The sequence below is a fragment of the Coregonus clupeaformis genome, chromosome 30 (genome assembly GCF_020615455.1).
Source record: "Coregonus clupeaformis isolate EN_2021a chromosome 30, ASM2061545v1, whole genome shotgun sequence".
NCBI classification, from domain to species: domain Eukaryota; kingdom Metazoa; phylum Chordata; class Actinopteri; order Salmoniformes; family Salmonidae; genus Coregonus; species Coregonus clupeaformis.
The window spans coordinates 29,799,293-29,819,862 of NC_059221.1; the positions used below are offsets into that span (position 1 = coordinate 29,799,293).

Below are 20,570 nucleotides of genomic sequence, written 5' to 3' on the forward strand. Positions count from 1 at the left end.
AACAACAGAAGAGGACATTACAATTATTGGTAACACACACACGCATGTACACACACACACACACACACACACACACACAAATGCATGCGCGCATGCACACACACACACTGAATACATAATTGCAAAACCCACAGTCGTTAGCGAAGACCAGAAACGTATCAATCTCCAAATCCAGTAAGCAAGCCTCAGAGCTATAAGTAGATTTATGTTCTTGGTTCCTGGCATTTAAAGTTAACACAGGCAGAGCATGAGACCATTAGCAGAGCATCAGGCCATTATTAACAGACTAGAGCTCCTGGTGCAGAGCTGGGAGTTTACTTTAGGTGACTTGGTAACTTTCTAACATGTCCAACTGGCCTGAGAGGTAAATTCTATATGTATATGCTGCCGTTATTAAACCAGCTTAAATAGGGACACAGCAGGATTTACAGGTCTGCCTCAGGGATCCAGACTCACATTTCACATTCAACAATGTTTGGTTCCACAGATAACAAGGTCTGTCCCCACAAGGAGTATGAAACTCTACCTGTATCAAATGATTTCATGGATCTAAGGCACAGCGAATGATCAATTCATCCAACTTCAGTCGAGTTGTATATAGGACTAATACAGGACTAAAAGTCTCTGCCACCCTGACTAAGAGTTAGGTTGAACCCTCTGGGCTTTTTCTCTCAAGACAGCAACGGCAGCGGGAGGGAAGGAGGGAGTCAGCTGACCCGGGTTTCAGCCAGAAACAGGAAACGTGATCTTTACTGCAGCTCCCTGCAAAACAATCTTGCTATTGTTATCTCCATTTTCCTCCTTTCCTGGTATGTTAAGGGAAATTGAAGACTATATTTTTTTAGGGTTTGTGAGTTCTCATCCGCTTCACTCTCCGTATCACAACCCTTCACTATGTGGTTTCACAAGCAACAAATACCTCGTCCAGACAAACACCAAACCACAGACACGTCCTCGGTTCCAGACTCTGAATAGGCTGGCATGATCCAAATCCAAACTGTTAGAAAATATATTTAACTGATATTGAGCTTCTTGCTATGGAATGATACACTACCGTCTGGGCACATAACATATCACCGACACAGTATCTTTCCTCTGACATGTGGCAGTAGAATCACAACAGGAGGAGCTGAGTAACAACCGCAACACAGCACTGACGGACCACAGCCTAGCTTTAATTACCTCATTGGTTTAACTTCAATTAAGGGGGCTTGTTGTGTGTCTCATTAGAGCAACAGCATCAGCTAGCGGAGAAGGAGACGCAGAGCCCTCTGATGAATAGGGACAGATTAGAGAGACACAGAGGAGAAGGGCCGTGTCAGTTGGCCTGGACGGACACACATGAAACGGGACACTGCAGCCTCGGCCATGACCTCACTCTGTTTTTCCAATGAAATGGGACTTGTTTGCAAGGATTGAACATAAGCCTGGCACAGCAAGAGCTAGGGCTAGCAGTCAGATCGAATACATACACTCAGACTGTAGCCGTCAGTGCCAACTATTCCACACAAGTAATAAGCATGTCAGCATTTACAATGAACACTGACTGATAGTTGAAAAAGGATCCATCCCCATCAGATTCAAAACAACAACATACACAGTACATGTTTTACTTATTCATATGAACTTTGTTTGTCATTCTGGGAGTACTTTGTGGTGTGAGAACATAAGATCCCCTATCCAATGCCGCTCTACTGTAGTGTTGTGGTGTGCGTGCGTGTGTGATGCTCTAAAAGTAAATATATCTAGAGAATCACGTGTTTAAAGTGAAAATATTTTACTTCCTCTGACAAATCATGAAATATAACACGTTCATCATCATTAGCAGCGCACAACCCAGAACAATGTTTTTTCCAGGATATTTCCATATTTGTCTGTGCATAGATTGTTATAGACATACAGAATAGGTTAGGTCTGACCGTTTCTCAAAAACTGCATAACTTTTCTGACCTGTTCAAACAACCTTCAATAGTGGGTGGGTTGGTGATGAATCATATGTAAACAGGTGTAGCCCATCTAAAATGATGGCTCATTCTGAATTAATAAAAAAACATGTATAAAAAATATATGTAGATCAGGCCTATTATTCTGAAGACGGTGAGATGATGTGCGACAATGAGTTGTTACACTGTTATTTCACCGCTCAAGTGACACATTTAGGGGTCCTACCTGCCACTGTTGAAAAAACGCTGTCCTGTTGGTCTTTGTCTAGGGTAGGTCCCGACGCCGTGATTGCATCTGCAGACCCGGAGAGAAAGTGTATTATTCACAATCATCAGAGCAATTAATTATAAATTGTATCTTCATGATAAATAACTTCAAACATATATATGAAAAGTGTAGCCTGTCTAAAACAAAGGAGCTTTCAGAAAAAGTAAGAAACACTTTGTTTCCGACAAAGGTATCGCTTCACGATCACGAACTTTATTGTAACAATTCAACAATGGAATTAATTTTCTCACTCCGAGAAAACCTGTTGCCCTGGCCTGAACATCTGCTCTGAGGGGACTCCATGGAAACGAGAAGGGAGGGAAATAATATGCCTACAATTACAAGACGGCCCGGCGAGTAGAGGTTGGTTGTAGCCTCAATGAAATTGACTTGTTTCAATATGTAGCCCACCTTTTTCTAGAATAACAGACCTGACTGCGCCAGTCGCGCGCAGAAACATCACCAATATGATACATTCTCAGGTATATAGGGTACTCTACTGCTGCAATATAATACAGAACAATCATCTGAGATCCCGCAAGTTATGCACATGAAAGAAAAGGTGTTACCTTGTAAGAATATGTCACAAAATAACTCCAAATTCTAAACAGGCTACTCCTCCAAAAAAAACAATGATATGATTCGTCCTGTGAAACCTAGGCTATTTGTGAAAGGACTTACAGGGAACGGGACCAGGGTCAAAGGATGAGATTCGTCAGTAGTACAAGAGAGTGAGAAAGAAAGAGTTATCGCAAGCAACTTGGTAAGTCCAGCCCCTGAAGAAGACGAAAATAGAAATCTAGGCGGGTACCACCAAAAATAGCGTTGACATCACACGAATTCTCTCTGCCATTGTTTCAGCATAGGAGCTTCCTATTGGTACACTCTGTAGCCAATCCGAACACTATACTTTTTACTGTCTGAAACTTTGTTCACAGTTTTTGTTGTCAGATGGCTTCTACAGCTCCACCTGCTGACATGGCAACCACTGTTCATTTTTTCTTTTTTCTTTTTAAATTTAATTTAACCTTTATTTAACCAGGTAAACCAGTTGAGAACAAGTTCTCATTTACAACTGCGACCTGGCCAAGATAAAGCAAAGCAGTACGATAAAAACAACAACACAGAGTTACATATGGGGTAAAAAAACATAAAGTCAAAAAATAATAATACAACAGAAAATATATATACAGTGTGTGCAAATGTAGCAAGTTATGGAGGTAAGGCAATAAATAGGCTATAGTGCAAAATAATTACAATTAGTATTAACACTGGAATGATAGATGTGCAAGAGATGATGTGCAAATAGAGATACGGGGGTGCAAAAGAGCAAAATAAATAACAATATAGGGATGAAGTAGTTGGGTGGGCTAATTTCAGATGGGCTGTGTACAGGTGCAGTGATCGGTAAGGTGCTCTGACAACTGATGCTTAAAGTTAGTGAGGGAGATAAGAGTCTCCAGCTTCAGAGATTTTTGCAATTCGTTCCAGTCATTGGCAGCAGAGAACTGGAAGGAATGGCGGCCAAAGGAGGTGTTGGCTTTGGGGATGACCAGTGAGATATACCTGCTGGAGCGCAGACTACGGGTGGGTGCTGCTATGGTGACCAATGAGCTAAGGCGGGGATTTGCCTAGCAGTGATTTATAGATGGCCTGGAGCCAGTGGGTTTGACGACGAACATGTAGTGAGGACCAGCCAACAAGAGCGTACAGGTCACAGTGGTGGGTAGTGTATGGGGCTTTGGAGACAAAACGGATGGCACTGTGATAGACTACATCCAATTTGCTGAGTAGAGTGTTGGAGGCTATTTTGTAAATGACATCGCCGAAGTCAAAGATCGGTAGGATAGTCAGTTTTACGAGGGCATGTTTGGCAGCATGAGTGAAGGAGGCTTTGTTTGCGAAATAGGAAGCCGATTCTAGATATAACTTTGGATTGGAGATTCTTAATGTGAGTCTGGAAGGAGAGTTTACAGTCTAACCAGACACCTAGGTATTTGTAGTTGTCCACATACTCTAGGTCAGACCCTTCGAGAGTAGTGATTCTAGTCGGGTGGGCGGGTGCCAGCAGCGTTCGATTGAAGAGCATGCATTTAGTTTTACTAGTGTTTAAGAGCAGTTGGAGGCTACTGAAGGAGTGTTGTATGGCATTGAAGCTCGTTTGGAGGTTTGTTAACACAGTGTCCAATGAAGGGCCAGATATATACAAAATGGTGTTGTCTGCGTAGAGGTGGATCTGAGAGTCACCAGCAGCAAGAGCGACATCATTGATATACACGGAGAAAAGAGTCGGCCCAAGAATTGAACCCTGTGGCACCCCCATAGAGACTGCCATAGGTCCAGACAACAGGCCCTCCAATTTGACACATTGAACTCTATCTGAGAAGTAGTTGGTGAACCAGGCGAGGCAGTCATTTGAGAAACCAAGGCTATTTAGTCTGCCAATAAGAATGCGGTGGTTGACAGAGTCGAAAGCCTTGGCCAGGTCGATGAAGACGGCTGCACAGTACTGTCTATTATCGATCGCGTTATAATATCGTTTAGGACCTTGAGCGTGGCTGAAGTGCACCCATGACCAGCTCGGAAACCGGATTGCATAGCGGAGAAGGTACGGTGGGATTCAAAATGGTCGGTGATCTGTTTGTTAACTTGGCTTTCAAATACTTTCGAAAGGCAGGGCAGGATGGATATAGGTCTGTAACAGTTTGGATCTAGAGTGTCACCCCCTTTGAAGAGGGGGATGACCGCGGCAGCTTTCCAATCTCTGGGGATCTCAGACGTTACAAAAGAGAGGTTGAACAGGCTAGTAATAGGGGTTGCGACAATTTCGGCGGCTAGTTTTAGAAAGAAAGGGTCCAGATTGTCTAGCCCAGCTGATTTGTAGGGGTCCAGATTTTGCAGCTCTTTCAGAACATCAGCTGTCTGAATTTGTGTGAAGGAGAAGCGGGGGGGCATGGGCAAGTTGCAGAGTTGGTGGCCGGGGTAGTGGTAGCCAGGTGGAAAGCATGGCCAGCCGTAGCAAAATGCTTGTTGAAATTCTCGATTATTGGGAGTTGCAAGAGAATAACTATGTTACAAGAGTCCTCTGCTTGCATTTTTTGGACAACACTATTATAAACATGTTATAACTCGTGTAATAGTACATATTCACTGTTCCACTGTTCCAATATGTTTCTCAATGTAGCATTTTCATGTAAACTTATGACAGCAATCAAGCAAACCCAACAGTATGATAGAGAGTTTATAAGTGCCCTAGTAGTTATTGTCTCACGTAGCAGCATGTATGGTTATAGCAGAGAAATATGAAACTTTGAGAAAATATGAAAGTTAAAATGTCATATTTGTCAGCTTTATCTGGGCATCTTCAATTTCACAGACAAATTCTATAAAATGTCTTTATGAGTGCATAGCTACTAGGAAATGGTGCTCCTTGACCAATACCATTCTCCTCTTGTACTATGGATTAGTCACAGCACAGAAGAATGTATCCTCAAAGCGGACTAAATAGTTACCAAGAGCTTCCTGTCTATCTGTTGGACAAGGTAACCCATACACATAACTTTATCTGTCACCTCCCACTAACTCTTCCTGTGACCATGATTCTTTGAATAACAGTAACAATATAAATAGTGATGTTTGGATTAAAACATCCGAATGGGCGGCAGGTAGCTTAGTGGTTAAGAGCGTTGTGCCAGTAACCGAAAGGTCGCTGGTTCTAATCTCAGAGCCGACTAGGTGAAAGATCTCTTGATGTGCCCTTGAGCAAGGCACTTAACCCTAATTGCTCCTGTAAGTCGCTCTGGATAAGAGCGTCTGCTAAATGACTAAAATGTAAAAATTTAATGACACAGATGTAGGATCTTAATTTGATCACCCTGTTACAGGATAACTTTCCTGCAATGCAGAACATGTTCTATTTGAGGTGTAAAAAGGCTTCTGAAGTTTGTCATTTCCACTTTGGAATTTCAGACTTGATTTCCCCTTACGAAAACTGTATCAACCACTACAAAATGTATATTAATTATAATTCACATAATAATGCACATTTCCTGTTGCTGCAGGATTATTTCCCTGCTGTAGCAAACTGGCTCAAAATCAGATCCTACATGTGTACACAGTTTGCAGAGGAGCGAATAACACTATATGAGGGTTTGAGGTGGGCCAATTGGCCCAGCGTCGTCCAGGGTAGGGGAGGGAATGGCCGGCAGGGATGTAGCTCAGTTGATAGAGCATGGCGTTTGCAACGTCAGGGTTGTGGGTTCGATTCCCACAGGGGGTATGAAAAAAAATAATGTATGCACTAACTGTAAGTCGCTCTGGGTAAGAGCGTCTGCTAAATGACTAAAATGTAAATGTAAATGTGAGTCGAGCATCACCTGCGTGTGCTGTGTGTGTTTTGATGACAGGAAATGACAGAAAGTGATCTATGAGAACAAAGAGTTTAGTCTATCTTTCAAAGGCTGCTTTCCCCGGCTTGAATACTGCTTTTATTTCCACTCAACCTCTGTGATCCAGTGTTCAAGCTCAACAGTAAAACAAACTGTTCATGCACACCAAGAACGAAACCTAATGCAGGCTGTGCTGTGGGTCATACTCACCTTTACATGCGTACGCACAGGGGGAGCCCAGCACCCTTACCAGAAATCCTCCCAAAGTGTGGGTGTTTATGAGTGTGTGCATGTGTGTGCGCGTGTGTGTGGTTTGTCTTGTCAATTACACAATCCCCCAGTCTGAATCACGTCCGGTATGAGCTGAAAATAACGAGACCACAGTGTGTGTGACAGTGAAACGGCACAGCAGGCTAGCAGCCCACAGGGAGGCACACACACATGATCACAAATACAGGCAGAAGTTTGGGCTCACAGGGGGCGAGGCGCTGGCCAATGTGAGCCACGCTGCACTGTAACACCCAAATGGAAAAGACAGGCAGCAGTGACCAATCTGTTGCTCTAGTTTAGACTGATGTTAAACTGTTTTATTTTCCCCAGATTACCCTGTGTCAGAGGCTTGATGCATACAAACACTCTTTTAGAGTGACTGTAAAACACTTAGAATTTCTAAGAATATAATTCAATCAAATGTATCCAAAATGTTCAAACAGAGGCTGGACGTAGAGAGGACCCAGTTAAAACATGTTGAAATGTATTTTTAAAGAATATTTACCGTGTTCAGATGTCAGTTAATTTGAGGGGGAAGTGGCCTCTATGTTAGTTCTATATGTACAGGATGTGGTCAGCTGTGTGCTACATGTACGTAGTTGCCTCCCACCTGCACAATTACACTGACAAGGACTCTCTGTTTCACACACACACACACACACATATTATAAATCAGGATTAATACACAAAATAAGACAAAGCTTCCAAAAAGTGCAAGATGAGTACTGTCAAAACCTAAACCCTGTTTCTCAGCAAGATCCTGGGATGCCTCTTAGTTACATTAGAATAGTCAGGATTTTTGCAACTTTACTGTACATTCCAACTCAACTCAATAAGATATAGATAGATACATTTTAGGCCTTTCAGGACCAGACCTGGTAACCTCTGCCCCAGATCACAATGTGGTCCAGAGAGGGAGGAGGAGGGCAGCGGACAGACGGGGACAGGGAGGGAGGAGGAGGGCAGCAAACAGACGGGGAGAGGGAGGGAGGAGGAGGGCAGCAGACAGACGGGGACAGCGATGGAGGGAGGGAGGAGGGCAGCGGACAGACGGGGAGAGGGAGGGAGGAGGAGGGCAGCAGACAGACGAGGGAGGGAGGGAGGAGGGCAGCGGACAGACGGGGGAGAGGGAGGGAGGGAGGAGGGCAGCGGACAGACGGGGAGAGGGAGGGAGGAGGAGGGCAGCGGACAGACGGGGACAGGGAGGGAGGAGGAGGGCAGCGGACAGACGGGGACAGGGAGGGAGGAGGAGGGCAGCAAACAGACGGGGAGAGGGAGGGAGGAGGAGGGCAGCAGACAGACGGGGACAGGGAGGGAGGGAGGAGGAGCGCAGCAGACAGACGGGGACAGGGAGGGAGGGAGGGAGGAGGAGGGCAGCAGACAGACGGGGACAGCGATGGAGGGAGGAGGGCAGCAGACAGACGGGGACAGGGATGGAGGAGGAGGAGGGCAGCGGACAGACGGGGAGAGGGAGGGAGGAGGAGGGCAGCGGACAGACGGGGACAGGGAGGGAGGAGGAGGGCAGCGGACAGACGGGGACAGGGAGGGAGGAGGAGGGCAGCAAACAGACGGGGAGAGGGAGGGAGGAGGAGGGCAGCAGACAGACGGGGACAGGGAGGGAGGGAGGAGGAGCGCAGCAGACAGACGGGGACAGGGAGGGAGGGAGGGAGGAGGAGGGCAGCAGACAGACGGGGACAGCGATGGAGGGAGGAGGGCAGCAGACAGACGGGGACAGGGATGGAGGAGGAGGAGGGCAGCAGACAGACGGGGACAGGGATGGAGGGAGGGAGGAGGAGGGCAAGATGAAGGCAGCCATTGTCTGGGTTCCAAACGAGGCTCAGCTGGCCTGCTGGGACACCATGCTCCACACCGTGGCACCATGCGGCACACGGGCTAGAGTAAACACTGTGCCCAGCCTCTAGCCTAAACCCTGGCTATTATCTCTGAGCAAGCAGTCAGACACGCACGCTTGCATGCACACACACACACGCGCAAACACACACACGCGCGCACACTGTAAATTGTGTCCCTCAATGAAATAAGCTGTAGAAGGTCAAATGTAGATTCAACTAGCTAACTTTATGAGCTTGATTAGATTGTCTTTGTTAGTCCTACATCTCAGAATGGTAGCAACAGAGTAGTCAACTGTTATGTATTTTTGCTGAAATGCACTTTCTGATAATTACATGCCTGATGTGTTCATTTAAGTCAAAGTCAATCATGTGGGTCGAAAGAGCTTTGGAATAAAAACCATGCTAAAACTGAACAAAAACAACTGCAAAGAACACAATGGCACTGGAATCTGACATACAGTACAGAGAGCATGTTCTAAAGTCAAAGAGACAACAGTACAGGATAGTACAGAGGACAGATGGCCATGTCATGTTTAATAACCAAAATCCCCTCCATCTACAAGTGTACGTCATACACAGTATTGGGGAGTAGTGAACTACATGTAGTTCAACTAGTAATTTAACTACATTTTGCAGTAGCTTGGTGATAGTTGAACTAAAATCAAATCTAGGTAGTGTTTTCAGTAGTTAATTACTTATTTGCCATGTAGTGGTGTAGCTAACTACTGGAACTACACACTACTTTATTGGTGAAGTAGACCTGCCTAATTCTCACTTGAAACATCATTATTGTGTTTAATAGGCTAAATTACACATTATGTTAACATATGACCACAAAGTGATCTGTTCAATTTGTAGTCTATGATATATCAAATTTACATACGATAATTTTTCACAGGTAGTTTGGATGTAGTGAACTACTTTTTCAAAGTAACTTTATTTAAGTAAACTATATTTTTCGGTAGCCTTAGTATAGCTTAACTAGCTTGGTCAACTATATTTTCAGTGTAGCTTCCCCAGCCCTGGTCATACAGCTTCATGCACATACAGTATACCTTCATACACATACAGTATACCTTCATACACATACAGTAAACCTTCATACACATACAGTATACCTTCATACACATACAGTATACCTTCATATACACACACAGTATACCTTCATATACACACAGTATACCTTCATAAACATACAGTATACCTTCATACACATACAGTATACCTTCATACACATACAGTATACCTTCATACACATACAGTATACCTTCATACACATACAGTATACCTTCATACACATACAGTAAACCTTCATACACATACAGTATACCTTCATACACATACAGTAAACCTTCATACACATACAGTAAACCTTCATACACATACAGTAAACCTTCATACACATACAGTATACCTTCATACACATACAGTATACCTTCATACACATACAGTATACCTTCATATACACACACAGTATACCTTCATACACACACAGTATACCTTCATAAACATACAGTATACCTTCATACACATACAGTATACCTTCATACACATACAGTATACCTTCATACACATACAGTATACCTTCATACACATACAGTATACCTTCATACATACAGTAAACCTTCATACACATACAGTATACCTTCATACACATACAGTATACCTTCATACACATACATACTGTACAGAAGCGTACATTAGTGGTCCATCAGGTACATACAACACAAACAAAGTGTGTCTTTGTCATTGTTCCCGTTAGCCCCTTAATGACTGCCAACCAGCCAGACAATCCAGTCAAATGAAACAACCATCTCTCTCTGCCTGCCCTGACCTCAATGCATCTACTCTACGCTCTTGTCTACAACACACACACACTCACAAATAGGGACTTTTTATTTTTCCGATGTCTAGTATAAATGTCTGATCAAGATGACAAGCGGAAGGGGTAACTTAGCTATAAAGCCATCCATGTATGGAATTTTATCCGTTTCGATGTGGCATTCAGCTACCGGGAGACCAGACGTTGCCAACAGTGGTGGTGGTTGTTGAGTGTAAAATATCAGGCAGACAGTCTGCAGCTCACCACAACTCATGTACCACCCTGCCTCTCAAATAATCTTTACACGCACAACTTAACATGCTGTTGTATTAATTATGCCTTGAAGGCCTACTCCATCATCACACAACAAATCATCAAGATAACATTTCTGAAATATCCACACTAATTCAGCATGTAAGTGTCTATGGTTTAAGAAATAATACACATGTTTTATTCTTGCTGTATCAAAATACAGACATGGTTGCCAACGGGTTTCTTACTGAATAGAGCTTTTTAGAAATTCAATTTGCGCATTTTCATCTATATTTCTAAACCGCATATTTGTGTGAAATATGTTTTCCTGCCATGAATCACTTCCATTCTGTGCTTAAAAGAGAACCAAGACACTAAGTCCTCCTAAAGCAGCAAGTTGGTAATTACGAGCGTTTGAATTCAATATAGAAACAGATATAACTAGATGACAGTTGTTGGACCAGCTGTTGAGAGCCTTTCCACTGAATCAAACCTCATCAGGCTGTTTTGATCAAGGCGCTGTTGGGCTTTATGTTAGCTACATGTGTGGACAATACGCATTTGTCTACTTGTAAAAATCCAGTACTGTTCAATTACTTGTGTGTATATAAATGAGATCATTTTAAATCTGTAGAGACTCATATTTCACCAATTATGAAACACAATACACAATGGTCCAAGTGACCAGTACCAGTAGTGTAGTGAATGTAAGCAGAAGGCCTCCTGGTAAATGTCCTGGCACAGAAACACCAGGCTGTGGGAGAGTGAAACAGTTAAATATACAGTACCAGTCAAAAGTTTGGACACACCTACTCATTCAAGGGTTTTTCTTTATTTTTACTATTTTCTACATTGTAGAATAATAGTGAAGACATCAAAACTATGAAATAACACATATGGAATCATGTAGTAACCAAAAAAGTGTTAAACAAATCAAAATATATTTGAGATTTGAGATTCTTCAAATAGCCACCCTTTGCCTTGATGGCAGCTTTGCACACTCTTGGCATTCTCTCAACCAGCTTCAATAGGTAGTCACCTGGAATGCATTTCAGATAACAGGTGTGCCTTCTTAAAAGTTAATTTGTGGAATTTCTTTCCTTCTTAATGCGTTTGAGCCAATCATTTGTGTTGTGACAAGGTAGGGGGGGGTATACAGAAGATAGCCCTATTTGGTAAAAGACCAGGTCCATATTATGGCAAGAACAGCTCAAATAAGCAAAGAGAAACGACAGTCCATCATTACTTTAAGACATGAAGGTCAATACAGAACATTTCAAGAACATTGAAAGTTTCTTCAAGTGCAGTCGCAAAAACCATCAAGCGCTATGATGAAACTGGCTCTCATGAGGACCGCCACAGGAATGGAAGACCCAGAGTTACCTCTGCTGCAGAGGATAAGTTCATTAGAGTTACCAGCCTCAGAAATTGCAGCTCAAATAAGAGTTCAAGTAACAGACACATCTCAACATCAAATGTTCAGAGGAGACTGTGTGAATCAGGCTTTCATGGTCGAATTGCTGCAAAGAAACCACTACTAAAGGACACCAATAACAAGAAGAGATTTGCTTGGACCAAGAAACACGAGCAATGGACATTAGACCGGTGGAAACGTGTCCTTTGGTCTGGAGTCCAAATTGGAGATTTTTGGTTCCAACCGCCGTGTCTTTGTGAGACGCGGTGTAGGTGAACAGGTGATCTCCGCATGTGTATTTCCCACCGTAAAGCATGGAGGAGGAGGTGTGATGGTGTGGGGGTGCTTTGCTGGTGACACTGTCAGTGATTTATTTAGAATTCAAGGCACACTTTACCAGCATGGCTACCACAGCACGCCATCCCATCTGGTTTGGGCTTAGTGGGACTATCATTTGTATTTTCAACAGGACAATGACCCAACACACCTCCAGGCTGTGTAAGGGCTATTTTACCAAGAAGGAGAGTGATGGCGTGCTGCATCAGATGACCTGGCCTCCACAATCCCCCGACCTCAACCAAATTGAGATGGTTTGGGATGAGTCGGACCGCAGAGTGAAGGAAAAGCAGCCAACAAGTGCTCAGCATATGTGGGAACTCCTTCAAGACTGTTGGAAAAGCATTCCAGGTGAAGCTGGTTGAGAGAATGCCAAGAGTGTGCAAAGCTGTCAACAAGGCAAAGGATGGCTATTTGAAAAATCTCAAATATAAAATATATTTTGATTTGTATAACACTTTTTCGGTTACTACATGATTCCATATGTGTTATTTCATAGTTGTGATGTCTTCACTATTATTCTACAATGTAGAAAATTGTAAAAATAAAGAAAAACCCTTGAATGAGTAGGTGTGTCCAAACTTTTGACTGATACTGTATGTGAACTGATAGGCTTATACTTTGTTACTGCAGTGTGAGAGAAGAAAGAAGAGGGAGTGAAGGAGGGAGAATGGAGGAGTGAGCAATGTGTCTGATGTGAGGATGTCTGGTCCCAGCATGCCAGCAGGGTCCTTCCCTTTAAGAAGCCAACAGGAATGTGAAAAATGCTGGATAAGGAGGTATGGAAGCAGCAGTCATACAGTTATAACACTCACAGTATGGCGGAGGAGAGAATGAGCATAGAGAAAGACATATGGAGAATGGACTTGAGTACAGGACAGTTTGTTGGAGAGTGATTACTAAAATGGGATCAGTGGATGTTTAAAGAATAGTGGAGTCAAGTGTGTGTGTGTGCGCACATGCAAGTGTATGTGTATGTGTTTGAAAGAGGTTGACAGAAATGGGAAAACAGTGCAGTGCTGTATATAAGCAAGGAGCAGCAGTGAAGGATGGCGGGGTCAGGGTTTACAGTACAGGATTCAGATGATAATTTTAGTCATTTAGCAGACGCTCTTATCCAGAGTGATTACGGTTAAGTGCCTTGCTCAAGGGCAAGTCGACAGATTTTTCACCTAGTCGGCTCAGTGATTCGAACCAGCAACATTTTGGTTACTGGCCCAACGCTCTTAACTACTAGGCTACCTGCCACCCAGCATAATATATGTTGGCCCTCGCTTATCTGTCATACACCCCCTGAACTGCACGTACAGAATACAATTCACACACAGTCATACAAAAAAATACGCACATATACACAGGGACACGCATAACACATTTTCCATTGGGTTTTAGTGTCCATTCGTTCACTGACGTGGTGGGTGGGTGTGTGAGCGAGCGAGCGTCTGAAACATACAGCTGACTGTGTCAGAGGCCTAACTGGAAAGTGTTGGTTAGAGCAGCTCATCCTGTACATCATCAGCATCTCTGTTCACACTCAGTACACCACCAGGTTCATAGAGTCACTTTCCAAAACAAAGGAAAACAGCTCACACTAGGTTCTCTCTAGAATAGTCATCAACCTCTACTGTGTTCATAAATTATTTATTTTTTAATGGGGATTGATAATCTATTCAATCCAACATTAGGTGGTATGTCTGATGAGTTTCACATGAGTACATACCTCATATAAATTAATACTATAGGAAAGAACTATGAGTGTATATGGTATACTTTTTTTATATTGATTAATACAGATACCAAATGTGGCAATTTTCAGTTATAGCTCAATGTAAACTAAATCTCCTTCTCAAATGGAACTTGAAACTGATTTCATGCATTTTTTGTAGATGGTGAGAGAGAGCAAAACAGCCCAGGGGGAATCCCAGAGAGGCACCTCAATATCGGTATCGACAATCAGAATGAGATCTCACATCTCAACTCCCACTATTCTCAACAACAACAAGACAAACGAGGTGGGCGTAGGACATGAAGAGAAGCCCAAAATAGCCTGTCACATTCTCTTATCTCTTGCGGTCTTTCCCTCTCTCACACACACTCTTTGTTTTACTTTGTATCGGTTGATTATCTGCCTATCTTGTCCTTGAATGTGAGAAGTTCTATGTACCTAGATTTATATCAAATGTTACACAAGTACTAAGTTAAGGCCTGGGCATGGCACTATTACAGCAATCACTGGCGTTTTTACTGATTTGTCAATGCTGAAGACACTAAAATGAAATGTGCTGCTTTGTTTTTGGAACTGTCAAAAGCTTTTGATACTGTTGATCATGCTATTTTATTGAATACGTTTTCCTTGATAGGCCTGAGCTCGGACACCTGTTCATGGTTTCATGATTATCTTAGTGACAGAACTCAGGTCATCGTGATTGATGGTGGTAAGTCTGAATTTCTTGAAGTACATAAAGGTGTACCACAGGGGTCGATTTTGGGACCTATTCTCTTCACTATTTATACAAACACCATTGGTCAATCTGTAGAAAATTGTAAACGTCATCTATATGCGGATGATACTATTATGTATGCTATTGCCCCGACTGTTGATCTGGCTGTGTCAAAACTACAGTCAGATTTTATAGCTATGCAGGAATCCCTTGCTGATTTAAAACTTGTGCTTAATACAGGCAAAATGAAATACATGTTGTTTTCAAACTCTCGTAAGAATGTTTCAGATGAACTACATGTTCACTCATTAGGTGGTTCTCCAATCGAACGTGTTCCCGCATATTAATACTTAGGCATTTGGATTGATATGGATTTGATGTTTAAAAAACATATAGATGAGCTGGTTAAGATTTAAAGTTGTATTTTTCTACAGAAACAGATCGTGCCTTTCTCTAAGCAGTAGGAAGCAGATTATTCAGTCAACCTTTTTATCTGTTCTTGAATACGGTGATATTATTTATCAAAGTGCAGCTGCTACTACTCTTAAACCTTTGGATGCCATCTACCATAGTGCCCTTCATTTTGGTACAGGTGACAGTTTTGATACTCATCATTGCATCCTGTATCAAAAGGTTGGCTGGACCTTGCTAAAGATCGGGCAATTTAAAGTATTGATTGGGGACTTATTTGTGAAGGAATGTAACTGTTTTTCTGGGTGATTTGTGATGTTTTATTTGTGCTTCCCATGACTGTGTTTTTGTATTTTAATGTGTATATGTTTGGGTATAATGTGTATATTTATGTTGTATATACAGGGCACATTTGTAAAAGAAACCTAGGTCTCCATATGTTTTCCCTATTAAAATAAAGGTGAAATAAAATACTTTCTGATTGTAATAATCAACATTGTTTAAATCTTTTTAGGACATGTTATCAGTCCTGAAGTTTATAAGCAGCCTCAGCATCTGTAATTACACTGTATCACCAGAGGAGGGCGGTCAGTAAGGTAGTAAACCACTCCAGTGTTTTCTCTGTATCGCTCCTCTGAACACAGGAGGTTGGTGGCACCTTAATTGGGGAAGACGGGCTCGTGGTAATGGCTGGAGCGGAATGGTATCAAATACATCAAACACATGGTTTCCATGTGTTTGATGCCATTCCATTCGCTCCGTTCCAGCCATTATTATGAGCCGTCCTCCCCTCAGCAGCCTCCACTGCTTCTGAACCATCTGTTGCCCCTTAGCATCATCTTCTCCATGACCCCTCTAACTCCGCCTCATTAATCTCAACCCTGGTCTCTCAGCCACTTCATCTGGAGCACCTCTTCACTTAAAGACTTCATCTGGACTCAACAGGGGTAAGAACATCTCTGGAATACCAAACACAACAAAACAATGGCTAGGCTATAATTTCCATATTGATTCAATAGGCACAGTCAGGCCTACTGTTGTCTGTTGTCCAACATTAAATACACTAAACAAGTTTGCCATAGATACACAACCCTTGGAGGGCAACGTGTGGAAGATCTGTGTCGCTCCATGTGTTTTGAGATGTGAGTGAAATTTTACACCAGACCAGTGCCCACCCTGCCCCCACCTTCACTGTGGGCTCTGACTCCACTAGCCCTCCATGCCTGGGAATGAAGGGAAGAGAAAACCATGGCTCTTCCTGACAGGATATCCTGCCCTGCAGTCCTGCTCCTAGGCTCCATGTGACCCCTTAACCCTTCCTGACCTCCAGCCACAGCCACAGCATAACAGCCACTGTGCACCCTCCAACACCTCCCTCCCCACCGCCCCGGGCCACTCACAGTAAATGGAAGCCATTAGGTGATGAATGAGTGTCGTTGGTGTTGATTTAAGCTCAACGGCGCCCCCGGTGTCCTATATGGACGGAGGGGGTATAACACAACACTGGGGATGATTAGGAGATAATTAGCCAATCATCCTGTGGCCTCTCCCACACCCAAGGTCAGTAACTGAGTCCTTTCTCACCCATCTGTTCAGTCAGGCTCAATGGGCTAGGAAAAAGACTACTCTGCCTCCAGTCTGAATGTGGTGATACTCAGTGAGGCATCAAATCACAGCCACTCTGATCAAAATAATTTTGTGTTTGTGGCTGTTTGTGCATGTGTGCGTGTGTGTGTGTGTGTTGAGAGCTGTTCACACACTGAGAGTGGAAGGTGGTTCCCAGAGGACACAGGACAGGGGCAGGGTTGCCCAGAGACTGGAGTGGAAATCTACACTTCCAGTCAGGACAGGAAGGGCTACTGCTGCTGCCCCTTACCACGGACTGCACAGGCTGCCCTGCCAGCAGTGAGGAAGAGGGCTGGGGAGAGAGAAATGGATGGAGTGACAGACAGTGACAGTCAGAAGAAAAAGAGAGAAGGATACATGGACAGAAAGTGAGAGGGTCTTTGATAAAGAGGCAAATGAAAGAGTGGAATGTAAAGGGTGTAGAGAGATACAAGATAGGCTACTGTATATGAGGAGTGAGGCAAGTGGAATACATTCCACTGTATCAGCCTGATTATAGTATCTGACAAACACACCGAAGATTAGATTGAGAGCATACTCGTAGTTGTATGTTTGCCCTGTAAAATTGACATATTTGAAGTATATGAAAGTGAAGAAAACTATTAAAGTGGAGGCTAAATTATTGATTTGGAGTCTGCATGCATAACAATCACAATTGGCAGCCCAATTCTGATATTTTTTTCACTAATTGGTATTTTGACCAATCAGATCAGCTCTGAAAAAGATCTGATGTGAAAAGATCTGATGTAATTGGTCAAAATACCAATTATTGGAAAAAATATCAGAATTGGGCTGCCTGTGTAAACGCAGCCTAGCTACGATGATAACATGCACAACACTGTCAGAGACTATGTACTCCCGCAGCCTACACACCAGAGTCAAGTTAACATTGCTACAACCCTACCAGTTGTGTATGCAGAGGGAAATAGGGTTTGGGAGCAGGGTGGGGACGCTTTCAGCACTCAGCACTTGGGATTGTCCCAGATGGACACAAGCCGCTCCCTCCCTTTCAAAACAGCCCATGGCAGAGGCCAGACCTCTCCTGTCCTCTCCTCTCCGGTTCCTAAGCACATGTAAACTATGGGGATTTAGTGACAACTACAGAATAGCCAAACACATTCCCTCTGCCTTTAGCAAAGTCCTCTCTTTAGACAATTGTTCTGTCCTCTGAAAGTCAACACACCACAAATGCGGGCTGACTCACTTCCAGTGTGGGTGGGTCTGTTTCCAATTCTCTCACCCATCTGCCCCAAAAAGAAAACTTTGTTCCAAAAACAACAAAACAAGCAAGAAAAAAAGCCACACTTAAATGTTCCACACTATTAAAGACACAGGCCATACTAAAGCATGCTTCTCCATCTTGCAGCTCCGCAAATGGTTATCATTGTTTTCCTTCCTTTCTTTGAGAGAGCGTGGGAGCACGCTCGGAGAGTAGGAGAAAACCTGTGCTGAAAACAACAGGAGGAAGCTGGTAACATGAGCAGGGGGCTACAGAATGAGCCGGGGGAGAAGAGAAAAGAGGGAGAGGAATCGGGGAAAGGGCGAGAAAAAGAGTGAGAGCACTTTTACTGGGTACAATGTTAATCTCTGAAGCACTGACTTTGAAACAAAACTTACATTGAACATAAGGTTAATCCACCAGTGATTTCTAAGCCATCTCACACACAAAAGAGGACTGAGACAGGGTTGCATTTCCACATAGACACATTCTCCTTCCATACTATCACAGACATAAAAACACAATGAAAGCGTAATTGCTGTAAAGTTAGAGTAGCGCTGAAGCAGGGTCTTACCAGCTCGTAGGGTGAACATCCAGCTAGGGTAGCGTCAGGGTGTCTATGGCCATATCCAGTCCACAGCAGGCAGGCACAGTGTCAGCTCCCTCTATCCAGGCTAGCAGGGAGAAAGTGAGGGGCCGCAACAAAAGGCATAGAGGGAGGGAAAACAGATTAACCACTCTGAGCTGACTGGTGGACTCTCCCTCTCTCTAACACACACAGTCACATGTACGCATAACCTGTACGCAGTTGGTCCCCCCTATCACTGACTATGGGGAAATTTATGTCAGAGTTGCCTCAGAAGCGGCGAGTGGAGGAAGAGAAAGAGAGGATTAGAATGTGTGTGCAGCGGTGTGTGAGAGTGAGGAGCTGGGGAGAGGGGGGTTAAGGTAGGAAGAACCAGCACAGCTTGGAGGGAGGCCGGAGGCCGGAGGCAGACTACTAAAGACAATGGCAGGAAACACTATCAGGAGGAAAAATACCATTGCAAAAATAATTTTAAATAGTAAAAACAATGACATCCACATGGAAAACAAATGATGCACTGTGCCTCGACTGCCAACAATGATATACTGCTAAATGGCATATTATTATTATTATTATATAGAAAACAACAATGATAAAGATAAGAGATTTTTAGCCCTGCTGTTTGAGTCCTACTATAGGCCTATATCAATGTCACAGTTTCACTGCAAGGAATGTACAGCTTTCCTCAGGGCCAGTCCTTGCTGTTCTGCCACCATAGGCGAGACCAGGAAATGCCACCCCAAGCAAAACTAGAATAGTCCCAGTAAGCAAAATGACTTGAAAAGATGTCTTAAAATACGCACGCACGCACACACACACACACACACACACACACCCTGTAATCATACCTTGTGATAAGAAAAGCGTCCCCAGTACTCCCTGTTTAGCCTCAGCTGCTGGGCCACAACAGGCAGTATTCTGTCCCTAGTCTGATTGCACACACAAGGGGATGGATTTCACCCTGCTAATTCAATTTCCTCTCTAGGGGAAAAGGTGAACCAGGAGGACATGGATGAACCGGCCTCTTGTGGAGCTGCCTGCCTCACACTGTGGAGAGCTGATAGTAGATGGATGATTGGCTAATTGTTAGTAAACTGTTGACTTGGTCAGATTGACTAATTGTGGGTCAAACTAGAGAGTAGAGTTAAATCAATAACAACAGACTCAGCCCTTCACATTCATTACTGTAATATGAGTTGATAAATTGGCTGCAGGTTAATTATGAAGGCTTTTTAAGACATATGGATAAATAATAACACAATGCTGTGCGTCACTGTCGGCATGGCAGCATGGCAGCACGGCAGCACGGCAGCATGGCATACACAGTGAATGTGTTTGTCATTAAAATGACTAAATACATGGGCGAGGTCCTACTAGAAGGGTGGATATGTAACACCCAGACCTCCAGATGTGGTGGTGTGATGTATGCAGTGACTGCTCTGTGTCCACTCTCCTCCTCTGTTTTTGTTACCAGCCCCTCTGCTAAGCCTAAAATCCAATGCTGCTATCCAACGGTCAGGAGAAGAGGCGTTAAGTACCTATAACTAGCCTACCTGTAGCCCTGCTAACAATGTACAGAGCTTTGAAAGAGATGTGGAATGGATGTACATTTCATGCATGTTCTTCTTATAGAGAGTGTCACTGTTTTTGTGACATATTTACTTCCATAAAATGGAACCATGCAGCCGTGTGGTTGATGGAGAATGTACAGTATTTGCAAAATTCCTAAATCCATCTCTGT

The 20,570-nt window shown here is 43.5% G+C and overlaps 1 protein-coding gene across 5 annotated transcripts in view; it reads right to left on the reverse strand.

Annotated features, from left to right (window-relative positions):
• The window catches only part of LOC121545590 (histone deacetylase 7), a 60,045-nt gene extending 40,997 nt beyond the window's left edge, over positions 1 to 19,048 (reverse strand). For 3 of the 5 annotated variants that reach the window (XM_041856247.1, XM_041856248.1, XM_041856246.1), the window contains exons 1-2: positions 18,818 to 19,048; positions 2,170 to 2,238 (exon numbers count right to left, since the gene is read on the reverse strand). In XM_041856247.1, coding sequence (XP_041712181.1) covers positions 2,170 to 2,238; positions 18,818 to 18,836 — 88 coding nt within the window. In that variant the 5' untranslated portion in view covers positions 18,837 to 19,048. Of the gene's footprint in view, positions 1 to 2,169; positions 2,239 to 2,780; positions 2,972 to 18,817 lie in introns of those variants that run through there. The other 2 variants (XM_041856250.1, XM_041856249.1) reach the window with 2 other exon arrangements.
• Positions 19,049 to 20,570: the final 1,522 nt, after the last annotated feature.